The sequence below is a fragment of the Somniosus microcephalus genome, chromosome 13, assembly GCF_052327205.1.
Source record: "Somniosus microcephalus isolate GS21.2 chromosome 13, FLI_Smic_1.0, whole genome shotgun sequence".
Lineage (NCBI taxonomy): Eukaryota > Metazoa > Chordata > Chondrichthyes > Squaliformes > Somniosidae > Somniosus > Somniosus microcephalus.
The window spans coordinates 106,090,800-106,118,702 of NC_140999.1; the positions used below are offsets into that span (position 1 = coordinate 106,090,800).

General features: G+C 46.9%; 1 protein-coding gene across 1 annotated transcript in view; it reads left to right on the forward strand.

The window, feature by feature from the left end:
* ppp4r1l (protein phosphatase 4, regulatory subunit 1-like) overlaps nucleotides 1-27,903 on the forward strand; it is a 66,925-nt gene that overhangs the window by 17,325 nt on the left and 21,697 nt on the right. The window contains 11 exon segments of the mRNA XM_086005189.1: nucleotides 2,785-2,891; nucleotides 6,904-7,046; nucleotides 11,818-11,964; nucleotides 13,286-13,393; nucleotides 13,832-13,897; nucleotides 14,565-14,723; nucleotides 15,236-15,369; nucleotides 23,258-23,280; nucleotides 23,283-23,516; nucleotides 23,519-23,599; nucleotides 23,602-23,829. Coding sequence (XP_085861315.1) covers nucleotides 2,785-2,891; nucleotides 6,904-7,046; nucleotides 11,818-11,964; nucleotides 13,286-13,393; nucleotides 13,832-13,897; nucleotides 14,565-14,723; nucleotides 15,236-15,369; nucleotides 23,258-23,280; nucleotides 23,283-23,516; nucleotides 23,519-23,599; nucleotides 23,602-23,829 — 1,430 coding nt within the window.

A 27,903-nucleotide genomic window follows, 5' to 3' on the forward strand; every position in this document is an offset into this window, starting at 1 on the left:
TGCTGCAAATACCCATTGGAACCGGAAATGTTAACTGTTTCTCTCTCTCCACAGATGCTGCCTGACCTGCTGAGTATTTCCAGCATTTTCTGTTTTTTTTTTGTATTTTAGTTTTCCTAAATCTGCAGTATTTTGCGCTTTTTCTTAAAAGCAGTTTATCAGTTCTTCCACCGTACTTCCTCTCTGTGCTGGGCGGGTATCCAATGGATTTTTCTCTTTTCCCTCCCCCCCCCCCCCCCCCCCCCCCCCTATTTTGTTCCTGATTCTATTAAAATACTTGACTTTCATTTTTTTCAGTTCTAAAGAAGGGCCCAGCCTGAAACACTGAACTGCCATTCTCTCCTCCGATGCTGACTGACTTGTGCGGGTTTTTTCTTGCTTCTGGGGTTTTGTTTCTAATGTTTTTGAACATAAATTCTGCTCGAGGCGACTGAGTTTACTGAACAGAGTTGGGAGGGGTGGGGTGGAATTCCCTCAGGTCCAGGATGTTTCGACTCCCTGTTACTGATTCACTGTATCTGTCAAAAGCCAGTCTGAAGCGGCTACGGTGCTCTGCCTTTACACATTGACTGGACTATTTAGATCAGTACATCCAATCCAATGACCAAATCTCTGCACCTACTGCCAAATTAGAGAGAATGAGACAACTTGACTTTCGACTGGAGGCAATTCAGTTATTAGAGTTAAACATTGTCCAAGTTTGTCAAGTTAGGTGAGGGGTAAAATTCTTGTACAAATAACCAAAGCAAACCTGTACTCTCAAGTTTTAAATTCTGGAAATGAATTCAAAACATTAATACTTAAATTGGTGTTACCTATTTTTATTTTTCACTTAAGTGCAATGCTCCAAGGAATCAGTAGAAATATTGGAGAGTGAGGTTTCCTGTTGTGTGCTGCAGCATCACTGTTTTTTGTCCCTCGGGCAGACCCGAGGTACCCGTAGCCAGCTCGATCCTATTTGCACTTCTATTTATTAACTCGCTGGTTTGTCCTGTTTGACCTTCATGGGCTGGAAGTTTCGCAAGTGCTGTGGGTAAATCCTAAATCTGGACTGCAAGACCAAATTTGGCAAATTTATGAGAACGTGGAATTAAACTTTTTAGATTGTGGCCTGGTACACATCTAAGTAAGTGGCCCACGCGGACACAAAACTTGGATACTCCTGCTATACACTCTTTTTGGAGCTTTGAGAATAAGGTGCATTATTATTTTATCATTTTTTTTGGCTCATTGAAAGGCTGCATTCCAAAGAATGTGTTCTATATAATTGAATTTGTGTTGCATACCTGTAACAGCTCTTCCTTCATTCCCATAGGGATAATTTTATAATAGCAACATCGGATATTAGCTCTATGTTGTACAATAGAAATGGACTGACTGACAACAAGATTCCTTATTAGTTCATGTCGTTTTTTGATGCCCGGGGTAGGGTAGGGCAGGGCGAGGTATTTTTGTCAAATTTTGATTTAGTGGCTGCTCCTTTTAAATCCAGTCACAGTACATAAGTAGTTTTAAAAGGCACAAGTAAGGACAAAGTAGCCCGCTTGATTGGCACCCCATCCACCACCTTAAACATTCACTCACTCCACCACCAGCATACCATGGCTGCAGTGTGTACCATCTACAAGGTGCACTGCATCAACTCACCAAGGCTGCTTTGGCAGCATCTGCCAAACCCACAACCTCTTCCACCTAGAAGGACAAGGGCAGCAGACGCATGGGAACACCACCACCTCCAAGTTCCCCTCCAAATCACACATCATCCTGACTTGGAAGTATATCGCTGTTCCTTCATCGTCGCTGGGTCAAAATCCTGGAACTCCGTTCCTAACAGCACTGTGGGAGTACCTTCACCACAGAGACTGCAGCGATTCCAGAAGGCGACTCACCACCACCTTCTCGAGGGCAATTAGAGATGGGCAATAAATGCTGGCCTTGCCAGCGACGCCCACATCCCATGAACAACTTTTTTTTTTTAAAAAAAAAGGAAAACTGACTGCTGCTCGGACCTCTGAACCAAGCTTAATTTGAAAAGTGCTGTAAGGTTTTTCTCCTACAGGGTGGAGAGAGAAAAATAAGTTGTGCTTAAATAACACTGTGCTTGGTTCAGTTTGTACATGGTTGATGGCCCTTTTTAAAAATCTGAATGGTGCGATATTCAAAATCCAAAACTTTTCCAAAATTTAAGACTGTTCTGTTTAAATCAGAGCTATTGGAAAATGCCAGGAGGGGAGGTTGGAAATCTGGGAAGGTCAGTCAGTCAGTCAGTGCTGGTCAGTTTGGTATTTTCATTAAAGGAAGGAGAAACACATGTATATTTTAAATGAGTAACATTTTTTGTTGTTTTTGTCTACTGGAGGAGTTAGGTAAAAGACTTTCAGCAGTAAATTATAATATATAATATATAACTATATTATGTGCTTGTCTCTGTTTTTTGTTTAAAAAAAAATGTGCTTGATAATTTTAAACTTAATGAGGTCTGTTACTTTTGAAGACTGGACTGAAATGGTTTGGAGAAGAAAAGTTCAGTGACTAAAGCAATTAGCAGACAGTGTGTGTTTGTTCATTACCAAAATCTCTCCAGGCAAGGGTACTCTGGCAGGTATGAGGAGTTGGGACTCGCACATGAGAGTGATCTAAGATACAAGAGCCAAAATAATCTGGAGCAGGAAGATTATAAAAGTCCCCAAAAAGCTTGACTGCCATAACATGAAATGCACTGTGCTGTGCAAATGATTCCTCCCTAAATAATGAGCACTTTTGACGCATTTTCATCTTGAACAGGCAGATTGTTGCTCGAGGTCTCTTGGATGTTCTGCGAGCTTTTAGCGACGATGAGAAAGACTTCTTGGCTGTCATGGAGACGATAGTTAGACTCTCTGAAGATACAGGTATGTTGGTAATCTGCTTGTCTTGAGTGATGGACCAGCGTTTTGCTGAAGAGGTGATTGTTTCTTTGCTTTTTCTTCTCTCTTTCGACCCTGCCCCGTCCCCACCCACAATTATCTACCCCTGTGCTTTTCTGCCCTGTTACGGCGCTGATTCAAGCTGGGCTATTTTTCCACAGTTGCAGATAGCCTTGTGGTACCTCTCCCAAGCAGTCTATCTTCCTGTGTAAGCATCATTTAAAGTCTGTTTTTACTGCTGGCATAAAAACTTATTTTGGGGGGTGCTTTTCAGGTTCTCTTTTTAGGGTCAAAACCGTGTGTGGGTGAGGGGTGGTTGGTGGGGATTGGCGGACCTGGGTAGATTCAGATTTAATTTTTTTAAATGTGAAACACCCCTGGAGGACAAGAAAGCAAACAAGGGACCTAAAAATAGAGGCACAGTTAAAGATACATGACCACTGCCAATTATTTATACTCTTTTGGGCCTTCGTTGCAGTTCCAAAAGGTCTGGCAAGTGTATTAAAACAAGCTTTGAACACTGTAATGGAAACAGGATTTCTTATAATAAAGTAGTCATCCTTCTACAAGAATATTTCAGGGCGCTGTTTGCTCTCCATATCTGATGAGCTGTCTGGTACTAGAAGTCTAATTGCGTCCCAGATGACGTAACTCCTCACACTTGTAGATAAATGTAATTTAGATGCTGCCCCCTCTGGTCACAACCATTATTTCAAATTCAAATTCAAATTGCTTTATTGGCATGATAAGGTACACCTTATGTTGCCAAAGCATCATAATACATTTATGGTTGAACACATAAACGCAGTTCTATTCATAGTGTCTAAACAGGTACTATTTCATTACAGGGAGAGTCTAATCGACTGCTTAAACTCAAAGCTCACTTCATATCTCTGTTGAACTTGCTGCTGAAAATCATTCCTGAGAAATGGATGTGGCATCGACACCAGTGTAATGTAGTAACATTTTGGCAGAGATTTTTAAGTGTAAAGACTAGCGAGAATTTGAGTATTTTTAACACCAGAATTGGGAGGGAATCAGTTTTTGCTGATCCACCAACCTGAAAAAAATTAGTGAATTTGTAGTGGAAATCATTACATGATCCCTGTATGTGTCAACCTAGATACGGAATGTCAGGTTATTTATCTTTGAACCTAATCCTGACCTCACTTTGTCCCCTCTCATGCGCACTTCCTAGCTGTGGCACAGTGATCAGGAGCTAGATCCCTATTTTATCCATTTATTATTATTCTTCTGGAGCATGTAGAGGTGCACTGGCATTGTTCAAGATAAGCCACAAATTCACCACAACCTAGGGATTGAACTCGAGACCTTGCTGCTCTGTGTGGCTCTGTGGGAAACCAATTGCATCCCCACTTTGAGTACAAGTTTTAGAATGCACTGCAGATGGTATCCCCTCTGAATGCTTGACCATTTGAGTGTATGGCAATAATTCCTTCTGAAGATGATTGAATAGTTATACCTTTTAACCAAGGAGGGTGGTATTTGGAGAAGAATACATTTAATCACACGAAAGGCCAAGTCTTGTTGAATTTGTAAGTCATGTGCCTCCTATTGCCCCAAAAAAGTGCCTTTTTTTAAAAAATAACGTATTGGTGCCATTGAATGTCAGTAAAAATGACCATGCCAGCTGCCAGTAAGTCTTGATAGCTCAACTAGCTCACTAATGTCCACGGGAAAGGACACCCCTATCTGACTTGTGTGGATGCAGTCCCACACTATGCAGTTGACTCTTGATGCCCTCGGGGAAACCAGAGATAGGCAATAGATGCTGCTTTGCCAGTGTCGTCCAACAAATGTATTAAAAAAAATTCTACCTATCTGTGTGTGTGTGACAGTCCAGTGAATGCTTGGGTAGTGGTGCCACCCAAGTGATTTTCCTGTTTCACAAACTCTCAATGGACTTGCTGTCTGGCAATTGTAATGTCCCAGTTATCTATGCAGGCTGCAAAGGGCAGATAGTAAATAGAAGACTTATATGAATTTTCCATGCTTAGATCATGGAAATCTTTTATCCTCTTATTGGAAAGTGGCCCATCTGCTCTCCTTAGTGCCTGTAGTGCGCCAGTACCTGTTTGAATATTTCTCTCGATTGGTTGTCTCTGGTAGTTGACCACAATAGGACAACACAAATCAAATCAACTTTTATTGTCATTGTTAGTGCACAAGTGCAGTACAACGAAATGTAGGCTTGCGGCTCCCGAGAGTGTACAATTTGGATTAGGACACTTGACATTTCAACATACATTTGTACATCTATATTAGCATTAATATGACCATAATAAAGTGCATCGGCGGATGTGCAGGCTTTAGTGTTTATTTGTGGAGTTCAGTAGGATGACAGCCCTGGGAAAGAAGCTGTTCCTAAATCTGGTCGTACGGGTGCGAATGCATCTGTAGCGTCTTCCAGATGGTAGGAGGGCGAACAGACTGTGGCTGGGGTGGGTAGGGTCTTTGATGATGGACCGTGCCCTCCGTAGGCAGCGTTTCTGATATATATGTTCTATGGTCGGTAGCCGGGTGCCGGTAATGCGTTGGGCAGTTTTGACTACCCGCTGCAGGGCTTTCTGGCCATGGGAGCTACAGCTGCCGTACCATACAGTGATAGTTTGTCAGGATGCTCTCTATAGTGCAGCGGTAGAAGTTAGAGAGGATCGGGGGTGACAGATTACATCCCTTCAGCCTCCTCAAACACCAGAGGGCGCTGGAGATTTATAGCCGGATATGGCCAAAAACATCTTCCTTTTACTGTTGATGCATTTATATTTAAACCTGGGGTGGTGTGTTGGTTAATTCTTGAAGTGATGCGTTGGAGCTCCCATTTGCAGTGTCAGTCAGATCAAACCTTAACCACCTCATCCCCGGGGAGCATAACCCAAGTTTGTTCAAGTCTCTCATTGTGACTCAGTCCCTTCATCACAGGAATGGTCCTTGTGAATTGTCACCGGATCCTTTCCAAGGCAACATCCTTTCTCTGGGGAGGATGCCCAAAAGTATTAACACACTACTTAAAGGGAGCACTCTGTACAATTGCAGCAGTGCTTCCTTGTATTTGTATGCTGTGCCTCTTGTGATGAAGCCCAACATTCAGGTAGTCATTTTCCCACCTGTGAGCTAACTTGTAATGACTTGTGTACCTGGACTCTTAAGTTATTTTTTTTTTGCCTCCCCCCAACTGTTCCCCATGCTTAGATTGCCTGTACTCTTGGCCTCGATGGCACAGGGAAACAGGAGATGGAACGTATAAAAGAAAGCTAGTTCAGTGATTCACCATTCTCCCACGCTAAGCATTACAATGAAAATTTTTGTGACAAGGCTCCTCTGTGTGATGAGTTTGGGAAGTGAGCCATTTTTTTCCAACTTAAAAGCACAGTATTTACAATTGGTGGAACAGTGTAAAACTGTTAACAACTGACGTGCAGTTCCTCAGTGCTTTTAGTATCTCCTAGTGCATTCATTTTCACTATCAACCTGTAGAAAATAACAATAATATATCTGTTCTATGCATCATACTCTCACCAAGACTTTTTAATCTACCCAAACAATCATAAACTTGAGAGTAATGGACTGTACTGAACAGCTCTTGGACAACAAGGACACACATTTCTGGCTAACACTTTCATAAGTTGCGTATTGCTGACTTGCAAGGGTTGGGGAAGAATTACATCAATTAATGACGGCATGCTGCTTGAGTTTTCAGTAACTTTAAAATTTACAGTGTAGCAGAGATGCAGCCACATTAAGAGCTGTGTATTTGGGTGGGGGGGGGTGAGGGGAGAGAGAACATTGGGGGCAAATTCTCTTTTCCCCCACCCACCCAAGGTTACATATATTTAATGGATTAATTTATATATTGTAAAATTTAGCACAGGAGTGGAGGCCTCACAGCTTGACTCTCCTGTGCTATAAACTGAAGTGTTATAATTTGGCAACTATGGAGTTATTGCCTGATCTCATTGTACTACTTCATCCACAGAGCCCACTGTACGTGCTGAATTGATGGAGCAAGTACCGCACCTAGCCATGTTCCTCCAGGAGAACCGACCATCTTTCCCAACTGCTTTTTCCAAGTACCTGGTGCCCATTGTTGTAAGATACCTCACTGACCCCAATAACCAGGTAAGACACTGTAGCCAACTTAAAAGATCTCTTGCATGTCTCCTCATCAAAACAACTGAACAGCTTTGACTGAAATGCATTGCTCAAGCTGCCAATACTATTGGACATCACAAACCTAGAACCACGGTATTTAAATAGATGACTGGATGAATGTTAAAAGAATGCCTAGCGGTTCAACTGCAGTTCAATGGGAGGGTCTGCTCTTGGTGTTGTTCAACTATTTAATAACGTTGCTCACCAGCACTTTAAAACAGCTGAACAGCACTCTGCCAAGGTGCCTATTTTGGAATGACAGCTGCTATTGGGCATCATAAGATTGCCCTTCTCTCTACGTGCAATGCAAACTGATCAATTGTTCTGATTCAGGCATTCTCCCAGTAATTTGTTTTGTGCCTACTGCAAAGGACTGTGTTTCCACAGGCAAACCCTCTCTTCCTATAAACCCAGACATGCAATTATGCTCAAAGTAATCTGGGAAATAATGTGCTCAGGGTAAATAATGAACCATTGGTGCTGCTGATAAGTTAACTGATAAGAGACGCTTTTTTTTTAGAAATAGGAGCAGGAGTAGGCCATTCGGCCCTTCGAGCCTGCTCCACCATTCAATGAGATCATGGCTGATCTTCTGCCTCAACTCCATTCACTGGCCCCATCAGCACATCCCTTGATGCCCTTACTAGTCAGAAATCTATCGACTTCTGTTTTGAATATACCCAATGACTGAGCCTCCACAGCCCTCTGGGGTAGAGAATTCCAAAGATTCACCACCCTCTGTGAAGAAATGTCTTCTCATCTCAGTCCTGAATGGCCTACCCTTTATCCTGAGGCTGTGGCCCCTGGTTCTAGACTCCCCAGCCAAGGGAAACATTCTCCCAGCATCCACCCCATCAAGCCCTGTAATAATTTTGTATGCTTCAATGAGATCCCCTCTCATTCTTCTGAATTCAAGAGAATACAGGCCTAGTTTACTCAATCTCTTCTTGTACAACAGTCCCGCCATCCCAGGAATCAATCTCGTGAACCTTCGTTGCACTCCCTCTATGGCAAGTATATCCTTCCTTAGGTAAGGAGACCAAAATTATACACAGTACTCCAGGTGTGGTCTCGCCAAGGCCCTAAAATAATTGGAGTAAGACTTCTTTACTCCTGTACTCAAATCCTCTTGTAATGAAGGCCAGCATACCATTTGCTTTCCTAATGGCTTGCTGCACTTTCAGTGACTCATGTACAAGGACACCCAGGACCCTTTGAGCATCTGCATTCCCCAATCTTTCACCATTTAGGAAATACTCTGCCTTTCTGTTTTTTCTACCAAAGTGGATAACTTCACATGAATCCACATTACAGGAAACTTTGGTTTATCCGGAGGTTAACTGTCCGGAATGCTCGAGCCACCGGCAAAATTCAGGAGTCGGTTCAGTAAGTTTTTTTTTTTCTTTTCGTTGCTTTTTTTTCACCAGTCAGGCTCTGCAAGGTCTAGCTAAAGCTGTTGCTTAGCTACAGAGACGCTTGCAAGCTACGGCCGACTGTTTAGAAGCTGAAGCAACAGGGTTTGTTGCTAGATACGGAGCTCAAAAGCTTCCGTATGTTTTAACATTAGCGCTGGTTTGTCCGGCAGTTTTGATGGGACGGCAACAGCTCGGTCCTGTCGGTCCCAGATATCTCAAAGTTTCCTGTATATTCCATCTGCCATGTTCTCGCCCACTCACTGAGCCTGTCGAGATCCCCTTGAATCCTCTTCGCAACTGCCACCTAGCTTTGTGTCATCAGAAAATTTGGAAATGTTACATTTAGTCCCCTCATCCAAATCATTGATATAGATTGTGAATAGCTGGGGCCCAAGCACTGATCCTTGCGGTACCCCACTAGTCACAGCCTGCCATCCTGAAAAAGACCCGTTTATCCCTACTCCTGTTTTCTGTCTGTTAACCAATTCTCAATCCATGCTAGTATATTACCCCCAATTCCATGTGCCCTAATTTTGTTCACCAACCTCTTGTGTGGGACCTTATCGAAGGCCTTCTGAGAATCCAAATACACCACATCTACCGGCTCCCCTTTGTCTACTCCACTAGTTACATCCTCAAAGAACGCCAAAAGGTTTGTCAAACAGGACTTCCCTTTCATAAATCCATGTTGACTCTGCCCAATCTTACTATTAGTTTCTAAGTGCCCAGTTACTGCATCCTTTATAATAGATTCCAGCGTTTTCCCAACTACTGATGTAAGGCTAACGGGTCTGTAGTTACCCCGTTGTGTCTCTCCCTCCTTTATTAAACAGCGGGTTACATTTGCTATCCTCCAATCTGCAGGAACCGTTCCAGAATCTATAGAATTCTGGAAGATGACAACCAATGCGTCCATTATCCCAATGGCCACCTCTTTCAAAACCCTAGGATGTAGGTCATCCGGTCCTTGAGATTTCTTGACTTTTATTCCCATGAATTTTGCTAGTACTGTTTTTTTACTAATAATTTCTTTAAATTCCTCATTCTCGCCACACCCTTGGTTTTCTCGTATTTCTGGGAGGTTTTTTGTGTCTTCGTCATTTAATTTCTCTGCCATTTCTTCTTTCCCCATTCGCACTCTTGATCTCTTTGATGGACAAATAACATTCTGGCAGGCTCTACATCTCTGGCTATGAATTACAAATCAGAAATTAAACAGAAGCAAGAGCAAATATTTTATCTCCTAGTGTCTCTTTTTGAAAACAACTCTGGTGTTGCCAGAGGATGAAACAGAGCTGAGGCTGGGGAGTAGTGTTTTTGGCTGGCTGCAGAGACACTAAGATGATGGCCAATGTCTTTTTAATCGTCTGATTGGTTTGTTAACCTGTTACATAGTTTGTCTGAATTGATTCAATCGTGAGAAACGGATGTACAACAGAGGAATGTTTTTTAAATTTAGATTTAGGTTGCAGGTTCAAAGCTTCAACACACCAATTCATATAAAAGAGACTGTCCAACAAAACTGTCAACCAGCAAGGGCTGTCAATAGCCCAGCAGGCTGATTTTGTTTTCTTAAATCCAGCAAGTTGACTTTCCAGTAGCCTAACAGACTGTGATGGAAATTAATGGCCCGGATTTTGCAGTAAAAGTAAGAGTGAGGCTATCGGTGCTCACCGTTATTAAAGAGTAAAACAGACAGCAACTTCCGGCGATTGCACATGCTCAATTGAACGTGGAAATCGGGAAGCCTGCTGTCAGAGTTACCCAGCTCTTCCAGAAGCTTTGCTGTAACAGTATTACCAGAGAGACTCTGCATTGGAACATGTGAACTTGGGGTACTTGTGTGATAGATACCCACTAAACTCGTCAGAAAATGTTGGGGGCTTGTCCATTCCAGTGTAAATAAAATTTTAATGGCTTGATAAGTCTTAATTACTACCAAATAACCCCTCTGGCACTGAAAATTAACTTTTACAAGTGTAGAGTCTCATTCCTTCAGGATTTTAGTTATTGGAGATTTAAAAAAATATATAATTTGTAACTCTTCGTGTCTCTTAATCCCATCTTTCTTTCCCTCTATTTCATTTTCTGCACATTATTTGTCATTGAATGAACTATTCTAACTGACACCTCCTGCTTCAGACTCTGCGTGTCTCAGTAAAAATCTTCAATCCGATTGGTTAAGGAGATGCACAGTTGCTTGTCCTGTTCACACAGGTCCCAGCTCCCCTGTAGAGGGTGCTGTGCTGAAATTGCTTTCTAATTACTGCAAGTTCCAGTGCAAAAGCCCATAGTAAGTGTAAGTATAATGGACAGCTGGCGCGTTCATTTGCTGCTGACCGCAAAATCCGGGCCATTGCGATTAAACCATAAGAACTGTGATGGGGCCTTGTGAGATCAATCTATTATAGAAAATTGCATTACAGTATTTGATTTGAAGACCTGATGGGAAACCAAGATCTCTTAAAGCGTGTAGTTGCTTCAGCCAGGCCTTGTTACAAACTGAGGTAACTGTGGGACTCCAGTCGATCAATTTTTTAAAATTATGTTTTCCATTTGTATCTCCCGCCACCCTGTCCCCATTCCAATCCTGCTGTTCATGTTTCTCAAGCTAACATTTTTGCCTACTCTCGACCCTTGAGCAGGCTGGAAGAGTGTAAATTTGTTCCTTGTACATATTTTCTCCACGCCCATTCCAATTGGATTACATTCCTCCACACGAGCAATCTTTCCTTGCTTCCTCTCGGACTTTGATTAAAGCAGCTGAATGACTGAGCTGCCCAGCTGCCAACTACTTATCTGTTGCAGTTGCCAAAGCCGCACAAAGTTCTCCCATCATCCCAATAGTTCTGCATTAGAACTCTTTTTTTTATTTGTCCTTTTTAATTGTTGGCGTCTGTTGGAATTGTTGCCTCGCGCAACAAATGAACACTGTACTTTGTCTAGAGCTTAAATTCAAATTAATTTAAGGCAAGAATGTCCAAACTGAGGCCCGTGAGCCCTGGCAACCCAACCCAACCTTGGGGAACTGCCTTCTGTTTATCTTTGTATTTCCTGCTCATTGGTTTGTTCTGTTTGAGTTTTGCAGATATGAGGTTTGGAAAGGGCTATTGTCCTTGTTGTCTCAGTGGTAGACAAATCCTCAATTGGATTAGAGATCTGTTGGCATTGACAACTTGAGGTATATGAAAATTGATTGGAATGTGGTCTGTGGGCCCTGAGGTTCTGTGATACAAATCTGAGTGACTCAAAGTCCCAAATCTTGGACAATTCTGGTGTTAAGGTATTAAATATTGAAGTTTTACACCTTTTTTTATTCTTAGGTTAGAAAAACAAGTCAGGCAGCCCTGCTGGTATTGCTGGAACAGGAGCTGATCGACAGGACTGACGTCGAGATCAAGGTCTGCCCAGTTCTGCTGGATCTCACAGCTCCTGACAGTGATGATGACTACAAGATTGAAGCCGTGGCAGTGAGTAGCTGGAATGCCTCCTTGACTCTCTCTCATTGTTTGAACTGGACAGTCAACCGTAGCCGTGCCTTTGAAATGAGGTCCAACTTAGACTCTGGGAGGTGGGGAGGCGGGTCATTTTCACCTTCCCGCCTGGGCAGTAATGTGGTGGAGCAGATTTTCCATTGATTTCATGGGTAGGTTCTATAACGGGTAGGCGATTCGTTCCGCCAGATAATCGCCCAGGCGGTGAAGGTGAAAATTTACCCCAAGGTTTCCCCGAATCAAATGTTCCCTTGTACATGGGCTTACTAAGTGTTTAGAGACTTAAAAAAAAATGCTGATTTATAACCCATCATTCCACTACAGTAACTGAATTCCTTAATTTTAAGTGAATACTTTTTCCAGCTAATTTACTTCTGTATTTATAAATTGAATTGTGATAGCTGATCATCTCCATTATAAATCACATGGACCTCAAAAGTGCTTTTGTTACAAGAGGCTCTCCTTTTTTATAGACTCAAATGATAATTCTCACCGATAAAGATTTTTAAGTCACCGTTTATTACAGCCATAGAGACCCTTGGGTAGGGTTTCCCACTCCCTGCTCCAGTGATGTTAATTGCCAGGTGCATCCCAGAGTAGCCCTATTGCAAGCAACAAGGGGCGTATCTTCAAATAGGCCTGAGCATTGCTCCAGCGCCGTCTCCATTCCAGGAAATCAGACTGGAAAACCTGTTCTCCCTGTTGGTACCGGGGCGCCTCATAGTCGGGTGGCTTTCGGCTCAGTTTGGTGTCATGTGCCCCAATGTTCAAAATGCAGCTGTTCTAGAGTGTTCCCCATAATTGATGTCACTAGGGCAACTGAGCGGAGACACTACTCGAGCAAGATGGTGAGCGGGTCACTTTCTTGGGGGGGAGTACTTTAACAAAAAGTATTGCCTTGGTCTTTTCTTCATCTTTAATGCAGAACAGTCTCCATTTTTGGAAACAATCCTGACGTATGTGGATAGAAACATGCACAACTAGAAAATCTCCACTCGAGAGTTCCTGGTTAAGTAAATAAAACTGTGTGGCAAATGAATTCCCTTGGCTAGTATTGACGGTAATTAGAGCTAAGTATACAGAACAAATCACTGGGCACAGATGTCTGGGATTTGCAGTTGTGGCCAGCTGGTTGAAGACCCACTGCTGTATTTGACAGTATACATTCTAGGGTATTTTATTTATGCGACCAGGATTATTCATGAACTGTTTCTGGTGTGTATGTGTTCACTACTGGCCATTTCTCATGGGTCTTTGTGTTCACTATCTATTCTGACAACCCTTTCTCTTGCCTTAGATAATTTGTAAAATGGCCTCCATATTGACCAGTGAAATAACCGAGCGTCTGCTGCTGTTTCGATTTTGTGAGCTGTGCAGTGATGGCAAGCTGTTCCATGTTCGTAAGGTAAATGAGATTGTAATGTGTGCCTCTCTTTTTCCTCCATAGATGGACCAGGTGGTGCAGTGGTTTGACACGGTCTCGTCTCTCTTTTATATTAATTTGTGACCCAGTTTGACTGGTAACCTGCAAAAATTCTTCAATGTGTTTCTCAAATAAAAGCTGGAAATACACTGAGGGTTTGTCAGCATTTGAAAAAAGAAAACGCGACTTAACACATTTGGAGGAAGGGAAGGCTTTTGCCTGAACTCCTTTCCAGCATTCGCTGTTCTATCACCATGTGAATTCTTTCAAGCCCTCTGGTGATATTTTGAGAAACATTGAAGACAAACTATGCACGTTGTATTAAATCTGTTAAACAAATCGTGTTTGTGCATGCTATCTCATTGGGGTGAATACTTGGTTTATTGCAGCAATATAACCCCTTTTTTCCTATCTCTTAAGGTGTGTGCAACTAACTTTGGAGATATCTGTAATACAGTTGGCCAGGAAGCAACTGGGAAATATATGGTACGTGAATCACTCCTTCTGTTCCTCTCACTTTGACCAGTGAGCGTAAGCAAGTACAAACATTTGTCCAAGCTGGGTTTATGTAGTGTCACTTTGGATCATTAGTAGCAGTCTTGCCTGTGAGTCAGAAAATTGTGGGTTCAAGCCCCACGCCAGGATTTGAGCATGTTATCAGGCTGATACTTAGTGTAGCACGAAGGGAGTATTGTATAACAGGTGTCATCCCTCAGCCCAGCACTTCTCCTTCAACTGTATTGATGTTCATCTCATTATTCATTGTGGGATCTTGCTTTGCACAACAATTGCTGCACACGTGGTTGTACTTCAGAATATTTCACTGTATCTGAAGCCCTTTGGAACTTTTCTGACAAACTTGATAAGACTCTGTAAATTTGTGGCCTTCAAGCTTTTAAGGCCCCAGTGACCTACGGGAAGAGATGCTGAATTGTGCAATGAAAGGGAGTAATTCAACATTTGGACACCTTCCGATGTTTAGAATTGTTGACTAGTGCAGCTGCTGGTTTGAGGTAATTTTCTGCCTTTAGGCCTGTTTGCTCACAAAATATCTCAGTGTCCTAGCTACATAGAGAATATTGGCTAGCAGTTTCTAAGCTGCCTCTATTCCCTAATCTTGAAGTGTCTCTCTCAAAATTGTACTTGATTTCAGATCCCCAGGTTCTTCCAGCTGTGCTCGGACAATGTCTGGGGCATTCGGAAAGCATGTGCAGAGTGCTTCATGGCAGTTTCCTGTTCGGTTTCACCTGAGGTGCGCAGGACCAAACTCGCCCCACTCTTCATTAATCTCATCAGTGACCCTTCTCGATGGGTAAGGACCACAGTGGACAAACCACTATGTATGGTTTTAGAGAGCGATGCCAGGAAAGAGATTTTAACGGGTAGTCTGCTGCAGCTCTTGAGTACTAGTGAGCCTTTGTGTTCTGATATAATGTAAACTGCATGATTGCATTATAACCTGCATAACCACCTGCTATAGCCATATCATGCACCCAGCTCGAAGGAGATCAATGGGCCGACTTTGGTGACAATTTGGAAGATGATCCTCATCCTGTATGTGTTTATTCCTTTACCAAACCTGACGATCCCTGGGAGGGCCTCGCGTGGGCACGGTGATCTTGGTCATAGATTGGTTAAGTGAGTCTGCAAAGAATTTTTTTACACTGCCCATTTCGGTCCTGCAGCAAAACTGATTGATTTAGCTGGGTTTGCGGTTCCGAGATTCGCGTAACAGACACATGTAATTGTAAACTTCAGCTTTAAATCTGAAGACTGCACTAACAAAATTATATCCGTTTACTGAAACTTTGTTGACCCTGCTAGGTCCGCCAAGCTGCGTTCCAGTCTCTAGGTCCATTTATCTCCACTTTTGCCAACCCATCTAGTGCTGGCCTGTATATCAAGGAGGATGGTACACTGAGCATTAGACAGCTGGACAATAGCGGTGCAGATGTCAGGTATGCATGCAGATCAGACAGTACTTAAACTGTGTGGCTTTAGGTGGGTAGATTGCTCATGCTTGCTTGCTGCTTGTGCAGAAAGCTGTTCTCTGAATACCATTTCCCACACAAGAGGACTAAGGACAAGCCAACTTTCCTCCAACAGCAACATTTTTGATTAAGCTTTTCTTTTCCTCGGCTAAATGTAATCACCCATTTTTATACAATAGTAACTTCACCCTCTCTCCCCACTAAAGCTATTTTTTTCCTTCAAGGCTGATATACTGTTCGTGTACAATACTCCAATACAATCAAAAGGTGCTGTTTGAAAAGAAAAATGTTGTCTTTAGAAGACATTGTAATTTGTACTAACAACAGAAAATGCTGGAAAAACTCAGCAGGCCAGGCAACATCCATGGAGAGAAATTAGAGTCGACGTTTCGGGTGAACCCTTTTTCAAAACTGGCAAGGAAATGAAATAGATCGAAGGCAGGGCTGCGATAGAACAAAAGAAGTAAAGAGACATTAAGAGGTGTTCAAAACCAGACGAGATGGTAATAGGACAGTGGAGACAAAAGACGGCTCAGATTCGGTGTGAAGTGTACTGGCAGGATGAGAGACAGCTGCCGTGTGGAAGAGAGGGGAAAAAAAAGGAAAGGACCGGGGGGTGGGGGAAACCCAAAACAAAGGGGTGGAAAAAAAATATAAGTAAAAATGTAATAGGGGCCGAGGTTATGATCTGAAATTGTTGAACTCGATATTGAGTCCGGAAGGCTGCAAAGTGCCTAATCGGAAGATGAGGTGCTGTTCCTCGAGTTTACGTTGAGCTTCCGTGGAACAATGCAAGAGGTCTAGGACGGTGAGGTCCGAGTGGGAATGGAGCGGTGAATTAAAATGACAGGCGACATGACATTGTAATTTGTACCACTGATTTCTCCTTTCCCTTTTTTTTACCCCCCCCCCCCCCCCCCCCTTCCCACTGCAAGGGCTCAGCCCCCAAGGTGCATGAGAGTTGCTTGCGTTCTCTACTTGTGGTGAAGCTCCTGCTGCTCCCTCAAAGCATTGTGGTCGATTCATCTTTGTCAAGTGGGAGATAGCAGGTTCTGCTCTGCTGTGGTGCAGCACGCTGGATCCCTAATTGCATTCTACCTGTGTCTCCAGCACCTTTTTGTTGAACAAACTGGATATTCCACACTACATTCTTGTCTTCTATTTATACAGCTCATGTTAAAGTAGAACCTTTTCAATGTCATGCATATCACAGCAGAATGTTACTGAAATCTGTCAGCAACTCACTGAGTGCTCCGATCTCCTTCTGAAAGAGGTAGAGTCCCATTCTAGTATAACCCGGTTCCACATCCGATCCTGGCTAAGATGCCAAATTCTGTTGCTGTCAATCCGGCTTGAACCGACTTGTGATTTTCCACAAAATTTCAGTCTGGAGATTGTTCCTTCATATCTTGGGCAGCTATCCTGGCATCTCCTGAGCCATTTGCACTTCTTCTGTGGCTGGAGTGCAGCTTTGTTTAGCATCCACTCTGATCCGATAGGAGAGATGCAGATATAAAAAATGTGACCAGCCACAGTAAAACAGGGAGCTGCCTTTCCAGTCTGGCCCAGCTAACCCAATATATTAATCAATCACAAAGTAACTTTCAGCACTCCATTCTCTCCGATCATTAAACCTGCTGATAAGGGTGGTGCTGTTGTTGTTTTGGCGAACCGACCTCCACCGTGCGGAAGCTGAACGCCAACTCTCCAACACCTCCTCCTACCTCCGCCTGGACCATGACCTTATCTCCTCTGGAGATCTTCCCTCAATGGCCGCCAACCTCACAGTCCCCCAACCCCGCACAGCCCGCTTCTACCTCCTTCCCAAGATCCACAAACAGGACTGCCCTGGTAGACCCATCGTTTCAGCCTGTTCTTGCCCCATGGAACTTATCTCTTCCTATCTCGACTCTATCTTTTCTCCCCTTGTCCAGTCTCTTCCCACCTACATTCGTGACTCTTCCGACGCCCTCCGTCACTAACAGTTTCCTGGCCCCAACCGCCTCCTTTTCACCATGGATGTCCAATCCCTCTACACCTTCATCCTCCACCAGGACGACTTTCGGGCGCTCCATTTCTTACTTGAACAGAGGCCCAACCAGTCCCCATCCACCACCACCACCCTCCTCCGCCTGGCTGAACTTGTTCTCACATTGAACAACTTCTCCTTTGACTCCACTCACTTACTCCAAATTAAAGGTGTTGCTATGGGAACCCGCATGGGCACTAGCTGTGCCTGCCTGTTCATGGGATATGTGGAACATTCTTTGTTGCAGTCCTACTCGGGTCCCCTCCCTCACCTTTTTTCTGGTACGTCGATGACTCTATTGGTGCCGTTTCCTGCTCTCGTCCTGAACTAGATAAGTTCATTCACTTTACTTCCAATTTCCACCCTTCCCTCACCTTCACATGGTCCATCTCCAACTCTTCCCTTCCCTTCCTTGACTTCTCCGTCTCCATTTCTGGCGATCGGCTTTCGACAAACATCCACTGCAAGCCCACCGACTCCCACAGCTACCTGGACTACACTTTCTCCCATCCCGCTTCCTGTAAGGACTCTATTCCATTCTCCCAGTTTATCCATCTCCACCGCGTCTGTTCTGACGATGCCACCTTCCATACCAGTGCTTCCGACATGTCTTCCTTTTTCCTCAACCGAGGATTCCCCTCTACTGTGGTTGACACAGCCCTTGACCGTGTCCGTTCTATTTCCCGCACTTCTGCTCTCACCCCTTCCCCTCCCTCCCAGAACCATGATAGGGTTCCCCTTGTCCTCACCTTTCACCCCATCAGCCTCCACATTCAACGGATCATCCTCCGCCATTTCCGCCACCTCCAACGTGATCCCACCACCAAACACATCTTCCCCTCGCCTCCCCTTTCAGCATTCCGAAGGGACCGCTCCCTCCGCGACACCCTAGTCCACTCCTCAATCATCCCCAACAGCCCTTCTCCTTTACCTGGCACCATGCAAACGCAGGAGATGCAACACATGCCCTTTTACCTCCTCCCTTCCCACTGTCCAGGGCCCCAAACACCCCTTCCAGGTGAAACAGCGATTTACTTGTACTTCTTGCAATTTAATATACTGTATTCGCTGCTCACGATACGGTCTCCTCTACATTGGGGAGACCAAACGCAGATTGGGCGACCGCTTTGCAGAACACCTCCGTTCAGTCCGTAAGGGTGACCCTGAGCTTCCGGTCACCTGTCACTTTAATTCTCCACTTCACTCCCACTCTGATCTCTCTGTCCTCGGCCTATTACATTGTTCTAATGAAGCTCAACGTAAGCTCGAGGAACAGCACCTCATCTTTCGATTAGGCACTTTACAGCCTGCCGGACTCAATGTAGAGTTCAACAATTTCAGATAATAATCCCTGCCCCCATTTTTCATGCAAATGGGAATGGCAAAATCATATTGCAACATTTTCACAGCATGTTCTTTCAATTCCTTCCTCCCCTCCTTTAAACCCCCCCCCCCCCCTTGTCTCTGCACCTGCTTAAAATCTGTTACATTTCCAGCTTTTTCCAGTTCTGATGAAGGGTCCCAGACCTGAAACGTTAACCCTGTTTCTCTCTCCACGGATGCTGCCTGGCCTGCTGAGTATTTCCAGCATTGTTGTTATTACAAAGTAAATTGGTTGACTTGAATACACCAGTATATACAGCAGGAGACAGCTGCGCATACTTGGCTCCAAACTGGACAGGAGCCTGGCAAAGAAGCAAAGCAGGGGTGACACTATTACCACAACAGGCACGACCTTCACTGCAGACGCTAAATGGCTTACCTCTGGTTTAAGAGAGAGAGAGTGAGAGTGCTGTTGCTTGTAAATATATGGGGTAAGGGAATGAGAAAAGGAAGGAATGAGAGGGAGATTGGGGTGGGGAAATGGAGAGAGTCTGGGAGGAAGAATGAATTTGAGAGGCAGGAGAAAGTAGAGTTCAGATTTCAAGTAAATAAAGTTGCAAATGAATGTTAAAAGTCACATTGACACAATGTATGTGTAGTTACAGTGAGAATACTAGTTGGCATATATTGGTACACAGCATTTAAAACGAGCGGATATTTGGTGTATAATTTTTTTTGATCTTTTGGAAAATTGCCCATTCTCCTTTAGCTGAACAAGAATTAATGCTTATTAAAAATGTAATGTGGTTATTTTGTAACTGGAAATTTTGTAGATTAATTGAAACCAATATTAATTGCACCTTCCATACTAGTGCTTCCTAGTCCACTCCTCTATCACCCCCAACACCCCTTCCCCTTCCTGTGCAAGCGCAGGAGATGCAACACCTGCCCTTTTACCTCCTCCCTGCCCACTGTCCAGGGCCCCAAACACACCTTCCAGGTGATACAGCGATTTACTTGTACTCCTTGCAATTTAGTATACTGTATTCGCTGCTCACGATACTGTCTCCTCTACACTGGGGAGACCAAATGTAGATTGGGCGACTGCTTTGTGGAACACCTCTGTTCCGTCCATAAGTGTGACCCTGAGCTTCCGGTCGCCTGTCATTTTACTTTTCCGCTCCGCTCCCACTCTGATCTCTCCGTCCTTGGCCTCTTGCACTGTTCCAGCGAAGCTCAATGTTGAGGAACAGCACCTCATCTTTCGGTTAGGCACTTTACAGCCTTCCGGACTCAACATCGAGTTCAACAATTTCAGACTATAACCTCGGCCCCCATGTTTTCTTTTTACTCTCACATGGCAGCTGTTGATGATTCTGACATTGTCATTTACACCCCATCTGGAGCCATCTTTTGTTTCTTAACTTGTCCCATTACCATTTCCCTTTGCCTTGCACCATCGTCCCTATCCCTTTTGTCTTTTCATCTCTACTGCTTTCCATCTTATCACAGACTTTGTTCTTTCCTCCCCCACATGTTGGAAAGTGTGAGGTTATGCACTTTTTGGCAGAAAAAATCAAAGAGCAAGTTATTATCTAAATGGAAAGAAACTGCAAAGTGCGACAGTACAAAGGGATCTGGGGGTCCTGGTGCATGAAACACAGAAGGTTAGTATGCAGGTGCAGCAGGTGATCAGGAAGGCCAATGGAATCTTGGCTTTTATTGCAAGGGGGATGGAGTATAAAAGCAGGGAAGTCTTGCTTCAGTTATACAGGGTACTGGTGAGGCCACACCTGGAATACTGCGTACAGTTTTGGTTTCCATATTTAAGAAAAGATATACTTGCTCTCGAGGCAGTTCAGAGAAGGCTCACTCGGTTGATTCCAGAGATGAGGGGGTTGACGTATGAGGAAAGGTTGAGTAGGTTGGGCCTCTACTCATTGGAATTCAGAAGAATGAGAAGCGATCTTATCGAAACATATTAGATTGTGAGGGGGCTTGATCAGGTGGATGTGGGGAGGATGTTTCCACTGATGGGTGAGACTAGAACTAGGGGGCATAATCTTAGAATAAGGGGCTGCCGTTTCAAAACTGAGGTGAGGAGAAACTTCTATGGAATTTGCTACCTCAGAGCTGTGGAAGCTGCGACATTAAATAAATTTAAAACGGAGATAGACAGTTTCCTAGCTGAGAAGGGAATTAAGGGTTATGGGGAGCGGGCAGGGAAGTGGACGTGAGTCTAGGTTCGGATCAGCCATGATCCTATTGAATGGCGGAGCAGGCCCGAGGGGCCGTATGGCCTACTCTTGCTCCTACTACTTATGTTCTGCCTTTCCCTGTCCCACACTTGCTTAAAAATCTGTTACTTCTCCAACTTTTTCCAGTTCTGACGAAGGGTCATCGACCATTATACGTTAACTCTGTTTCTCTCTCCACGATGCTGCTTGACCTGCTGAGTATTTCCAGCATTTTCTGTTGTTTCACTAATTCCACTGTTCCTGGTAAATTGGATGATGGAATGTTAATGCTCACATGGTCTCTAAGTGGATAATAATCTCACTGACTGTGATGCAGACTTTTATTAATTGTAGTCGTTTTTTTTTTCTTTCTGTACACTGTCGAAATCTAAAATCCTCACCGCATTTGCTACTCCTGGGAACTCAACTCATCCGCACTTTTATATTCTTTAACAATCTTCAAGGTTTTAAACTTCTATCTTGATGATCCCTAACCAGTAATTCCTGATTTATCTTGTCATCTCTTTGGTGTGGTGTTGTATTGTCCTGTTCCTTTTTCCCTTTACCTGGGTTTCTTAATTTTAAAAATAACACTGAAATAAGCTCTTGCTGCTGTATCTCCGGGTTGAATCCCTGTGCCATTAAAGTTCTGGCTCCCTACTGCAAGGGGAAATCGTGCAGACATGTCACCCTGGATGTACATAGTCACCTCCTGGTCACAGCCAGGCTGAGGCTCCTAAATGAGAACTAGTTGATTATGAAAACACCTGAATCACAATAGGAGCTAAAAAAAAAACACCTGGAAAATGTGAAACAATCCGGAAAGGCAGGAAGTGCAGAGCAGGTTTGTCAGCATCTGAAAAGGGAAGAGACAAATTAATGTTTTGGGAGGGACCCTTCAGAACTCTGCCAGAGACTCCTGGCCCAGTCTTGTCAAGTCACCACCTGAAAGAGAGACAGTTGTGTATTTCCAGCATTTTCTGTTTCTGTTTAACTGTCTGATCTCTCAATAATTCGGCCATGGGTAGCAGGTAAAGTTCCTATCAAACTCTGTAAAATACTTAACTAAATTTCATAAAGATGGTCCCGAAGTCTTTTTTGTTTGTGAATCACAGGCATGTTAAATTAGGATGCAGTTCATAATATGCTCAATGTTTTGGGTAATACATCCATTGTATGAATAAATGTCTATTTTTAGCAAAGTGAGATCAACACTGGTAATAGTTACCAGCACAGTTAAGTGTGAGACATTTGTGTCGTGCCGTGTAGGAGCAAAAATAATCTGGTCTATTCTAACCAGCTTTACCCTTCCTTGGGTCCTATGAGTGCTGTTTGATAGTGACGAGGGTTTCTGGGACTTTTGTATTTCTAAGTAAGATTTGAGCAGAGGCTTTCAGACCCAGGTCCATCAGATTTTGGTCCATCTGTATTTGTTGACCTACCAACGTATTATTTTTGTTACTCTATACTGATTTTAAAAATGGTTTCTGCTGCCATAGCACTGTTTCTCTTTGGTTAGCTGACGCTATGTTTCCAAAGCTAGGACAAAGTCTCCCAGTAGTGTCTCGATGTTTGTTTGTAAGAGATCGGCAGAAATGTGTCACCATTTGCAAGGGGTCTTCCACACACACAAAACAAATGGGTTAGGTGCGGGGTGGGGGGGTAGTGGGAAAGAGAAGAGAAACTGGTTGCCTGCTGGCCGCCTCTCTGCTGGATAATATGGGTCGCTGAGGCACATAAATGAGGACTAGCTTCCATTTTAAAAGCACCTAAATCACACTGTCTAGGAGTAAAAAGAATTTTTCAGCCCCTGAATCGCCAATATTCTCCTCACTGCAGCTCTTTCTGTTAAAATACAACCTCACGAGTATGCTACTGCTCACTGAAAACAAGAGGTTTGATTTGCTTTAACTTTTGGGAAACCTTTGCCCCTTTTGATCCAGCTCCATGTTTTTTTTTCATGCATGCAGTTTACTGCTTCTCGAGGCTGTACATGGAACATGATCTCTGTGTGTCAGCAAATATATCCGTTAGCCATGACTCGCAGGGTGAGAAGTGCTGCCTGCGGTGCTAATTATACCACATCTGTGCAGTGCCATAAAGTTTACTTTTGGCGTTCTAACTATCCCTGTAAAAAGGCATTGTACTCTGGGTAGAAATTGAGAGCTGTATAATCTGCAGCCACTAATCAAATAAGCCAGATTGTGTTTTTTTTTAAATAAGTGCTTTCATTTGTTTGTGTGTATGACATGTCCTTTCATTTCAGTGCTTCCTCCGGAGATTCGTCTGAAATCAGAACCACGGCACTTTACAGAATCCCACTTCATTAAGGAAAGCAGAATCGAGCTGCGGGGAAAGCTTGCCTCAGCAAGACGAGACATCTGAAACCAATGGGAACTCTCTGCTAAACTCGAACTGTGGCAGCCATGCGGGTCAGATGAAGATAACACAGTCTGACCCTTCAAATAGTACTGTCCCTGCTTCTGTATCCCGTGACCAGGCGGCTATCGACCATGAAGCAGCTAAAGCAAATGCGTCTCTTCAAATGATTGTTTGGAGGTAGCAATTACTAAAGAAACGGAGAGGATTTGCGCCACTTCCCCTTCAGTAAGTTGGAGCACTCTGGAGACATGTTTAACTCATTTGTTTACTGGCGACCGCCTCTGCCTGACATCAGTTTTGACTTGGAGTTACTACAGTCGGTGGTCAAGGAGGACCGGCGCGATCAGAGGGTCCGCTCCAGTTCGGGGTCACTATCTGAAGGCTTCACGACGAGCAGTGAACTGGAGAAGGTGCTGGAAAGCTTGCAGGCTCACCTGGATGACCCTGATGTCCAAGGTACGGTTGTCATAACTGCTCCAGTAGTTTGATCACCAGGTAGCATGCCAGAGATCAGGTTAGCAGCTTTCATTAAAACTGTGAGGACACCTCATTAGTGTGAAAAGTGTGTAGTAGCACTGTTTTTAAAATGAGCAAAAGAACATGTTCAGTTTCTAACTGTGTTTTCACAAACCATTTTATGCTCGTGTTATATCCATCTAAAGTCTGCCCCAGTTCAAAACCGGCTGTGTGATGAAGGTTGAGTCAATGGAATAAGCTGCTGGGATCACGTTCCTTCGTACTATTTTCAGTCAATATTATTTTTGAGTAACTTTGTGGGCTGATTTGTGAATGAGGCACAAGTTACAAAAACCTTCTCTATCCACGGTAACTTATCCCCTTGAAATCCCCATAAATCCGTTCCGGCATGAAAGGTGTAAATTATTGTGTCTCGCCATGCTTTTCAGAATGCTGCCACTTGCACAGTTTTGCTCACATGGCAATCTGTACTGAGAGAGAGCAGGAGGGAGCTCTCTCATGGCTCACCCATCAGAAATGCACTTTCATACAATTCACTACTTTCACATGGTTACCAGTGTTCTCCAGAATAAAGAACACTCTGAAGAGCGTTGCCTGTTTTATTTTTGAAGTGCTGTTGTACTGTACCGTTTGTTTGTGCACAATTGACTGATCTCTTCCTTCTCCCCGATCTCCCTATTTAAATAGTGCCATCAGTTTGTAATTCTTCCTTTTTCTGCTTACCTTCTGCTAGCTGGTTTCTATGGTGGTGTTCCTGCATCCTGTATTTAAAGTAATCTGTACCGACTTTGGTACTGCTACTTGCTGCTCTATTCCAGATAGCTTTTTCTTTCTTCTCCCCGCCCCGCCCCCAGGCCGCCTGACTCCAAATTATCCGTATATATTTTTTGGTGCTTTTCACCTCGAGTACTGTTGTAGTGAGGAACAAACATTCAGATATTCGGCATACTGACAGAAATGGCTTTTATTTTCATTCATCTGCACCTCCTGGTTTTATTAGTCTGTCTTTCCCTGTCGAAGAGACAAGCCCATACAGAATTGGTTCATATGATCTGTAACTTTTGCCCTATTCACGCATGGAATTGAAGTTTAGCAACTCTGCACTTTGGTGTGTTTAGTAACTCCTCACTGCGTGTATACACACTTGAAGAAATAAATCAAGCGCTAAAATACTGCAATGTAAAAAGCAGCAGGGAAATCCATGTACTCCTCATTCGTCCAAATTTGGACCCTATTATTTTGTATTTACATTCTTGCTCTCGCTCTCGCTCCCCCTGTCCCTCTCGTTCTCGCCCCCCCCTCTCGCTCTCGCCCCCCCCCTCGCTCTCGCCCCCCCCTCGCTCTCGCGCCCCCCCCCTCGCTCTCGCTCTCGCCCCCCCTCGCTCTCGCTCTCGCCCCCCCCCTCGCTCTCGCTCTCGCCCCCCCCCTCGCTCTCGCTCTCGCCCCCCCCTCGCTCTCGCTCTCGCCCCCCCCTCGCTCTCGCTCTCGCCCCCCCCTCGCTCTCGCTCTCGCCCCCCCCTCGCTCTCGCTCTCGCCCCCCCCTCGCTCTCGCTCTCGCCCCCCCCCTCGCTCTCGCTCTCGCCCCCCCTCGCTCTCGCTCTCGCCCCCCCCTCGCTCTCGCTCTCGCCCCCCCCTCGCTCTCGCTCTCGCCCCCCCCTCGCTCTCGCTCTCGCCCCCCCCCTCGCTCTCGCTCTCGCCCCCCCCTCGCTCTCGCTCTCGCCCCCCCCTTCGCTCTCGCTCTCGCCCCCCCCTCGCTCTCGCCCCCCCCTCGCTCTCGCTCTCGCCCCCCCCTCGCTCTCGCTCTCGCCCCCCCCAGCTCCTCGCTCTCTCGCTCCCCCCCCTCGCTCTCGCTCCTCGCCCCCCCCTCGCTCTCGCTCTCGCCCCCCCCCTCGCTCTCGCTCTCGCCCCCCCCTCGCTCTCGCCCCCCTCTCGCTCTCGCCCCCCCCTCGCTCTCGCCCCCCCCTCGCTCTCGCCCCCCCTCGCTCTCGCTCTCGCCCCCCTCTCGCTCTCGCCCCCCCCTCGCTCTCGCTCTCGCCCCCCCCTCGCTCTCGCCCCCCCTCGCTCTCGCTCCCCCCCTCGCTCTCGCTCTCGCTCCCCCCTCGCTCTCGCTCTCGCTCCCCCCTCGCTCTCGCTCTCGCTCCCCCCCTCGCTCTCGCTCTCGCTCCCCCCCCTCGCTCTCGCTCTCGCTCCCCCCCTCGCTCTCGCTCTCGCTCCCCCCCTCGCTCTCGCTCTCGCTCCCCCTCCCCTCGCTCTCGCTCCGCTCTCGCTCCCCCCCTCGCTCTCGCTCTCGCTCCCCCCCTCGCTCTCGCTCTCGCTCCCCCCTCGCTCTCGCTCTCGCTCCCCCCCTCGCTCTCGCTCTCGCTCCCCCCCTCGCTCTCGCTCTCGCTCCCCCCCTCGCTCTCGCTCTCGCTCCCCCCCTCGCTCTCGCTCTCGCTCCCCCCCCTCGCCTCCCCCCCTCGCTCTCGCTCTCGCTCCCCCCCTCGCTCTCGCTCTCGCTCCCCCCCTCGCTCTCGCTCTCGCATCCCCCCCTCGCTCTCGCTCTCGCTCCCCCCCCCTCGCTCTCGCTCTCGCTCCCCCCTCGCTCTCGCTCTCGCTCCCCCCTCGCTCTCGCTCTCGCTCCCCCCCTCGCTCTCGCTCTCGCTCCCCCCCTCGCTCTCGCTCTCGCTCCCCCCCTCGCTCTCGCTCTCGCTCCCCCCCTCGCTCTCGCTCTCGCTCCCCCCCCTCGCTCTCGCTCTCGCTCCCCCCCTCGCTCTCGCTCTCGCTCCCCCCCTCGCTCTCGCTCTCGCTCCCCCCCTCGCTCTCGCTCTCGCTCCCCCCCTCGCTCTCGCTCTCGCTCCCCCCCCTCGCTCTCGCTCTCGCTCCCCCCCTCGCTCTCGCTCTCGCTCCCCCCCTCGCTCTCGCTCTCGCTCCCCCCCTCGCTCTCGCTCGCTCCCCCCTCGCTCTCGCTCTCGCTCCCCCCCTCGCTCTCGCTCTCCGCTCCCCTCGCTCCGCTCCTCGCTCCCCCCTCGCTCTCGCTCTCGCTCCCCCCCTCGCTCTCGCTCTCGCTCCCCCCCCCTCGCTCTCGCTCCCCCTCGCTCGCTCTCGCTCCCCCCTCGCTCTCGCTCTCGCTCCCCCCTCGCTCTCGCTCTCGCTCCCCCCTCGCTCTCGCTCTCGCTCCCCCCCTCGCTCTCGCTCTCGCTCCCCCCCTCGCTCTCGCTCTCTCGCTCCCCCCCTCGCTCTCGCTCTCGCTCCCCCCCTCGCTCTCGCTCTCGCTCCCCCCCTCGCTCTCGCTCTCGCTCCCCCCCTCGCTCTCGCTCTCGCTCCCCCCTCGCTCTCGCTCTCGCTCCCCCCCTCGCTCTCGCTCCTCGCTCCCCCCTCGCTCTCGCTCTCGCTCCCCCCCTCGCTCTCGCTCTCGCTCCCCCCCTCGCTCTCGCTCGTCGCTCCCCTCGCCTCCGCTCTCGCTCCCCCCGCTCTCGCTCTCGCTCCCCCCCTCGCTCTCGCTCTCGCTCCCCCCCTCGCTCTCGCTCTCGCTCCCCCCTCGCTCTCGCTCTCGCTCCCCCCCTCGCTCTCGCTCTCGCTCCCCCCCCTCGCTCTCGCTCTCGCTCCCCCCCTCGCTCTCGCTCTCGCTCCCCCCCTCGCTCTCGCTCTCGCTCCCCCCCTCGCTCTCGCTCCTCGCTCCCCCCCTCGCTCTCGCTCTCGCTCCCCCCTCGCTCTCGCTCTCGCTCCCCCCCTCGCTCTCGCTCTCGCTCCCCCCCTCGCTCTCGCTCTCGCTCCCCCCCCTCGCTCTCGCTCTCGCTCCCCCCCTCGCTCTCGCTCTCGCTCCCCCCCTCGCTCTCGCTCTCGCTCCCCGCCCTCGCTCTCGCTCGCCTCCCCCCTCGCTCTCGCTCTCGCTCCCCCCCTCGCTCTCGCTCTCGCTCCCGCCCCTCGCTCTCAGCTCTCGCTCCCCCCCCTCGCTCTCGCTCTTCGCTCCCCCCCTCGCTCTCGCTCTCGCTCCCCCCCTCGCTCTCGCTCTCGCTCCCCCTCCTCTCTCGCTCTCGCTCTCTGCTCCCCCCCGCTCGCTCTCTAGCTCTTCGC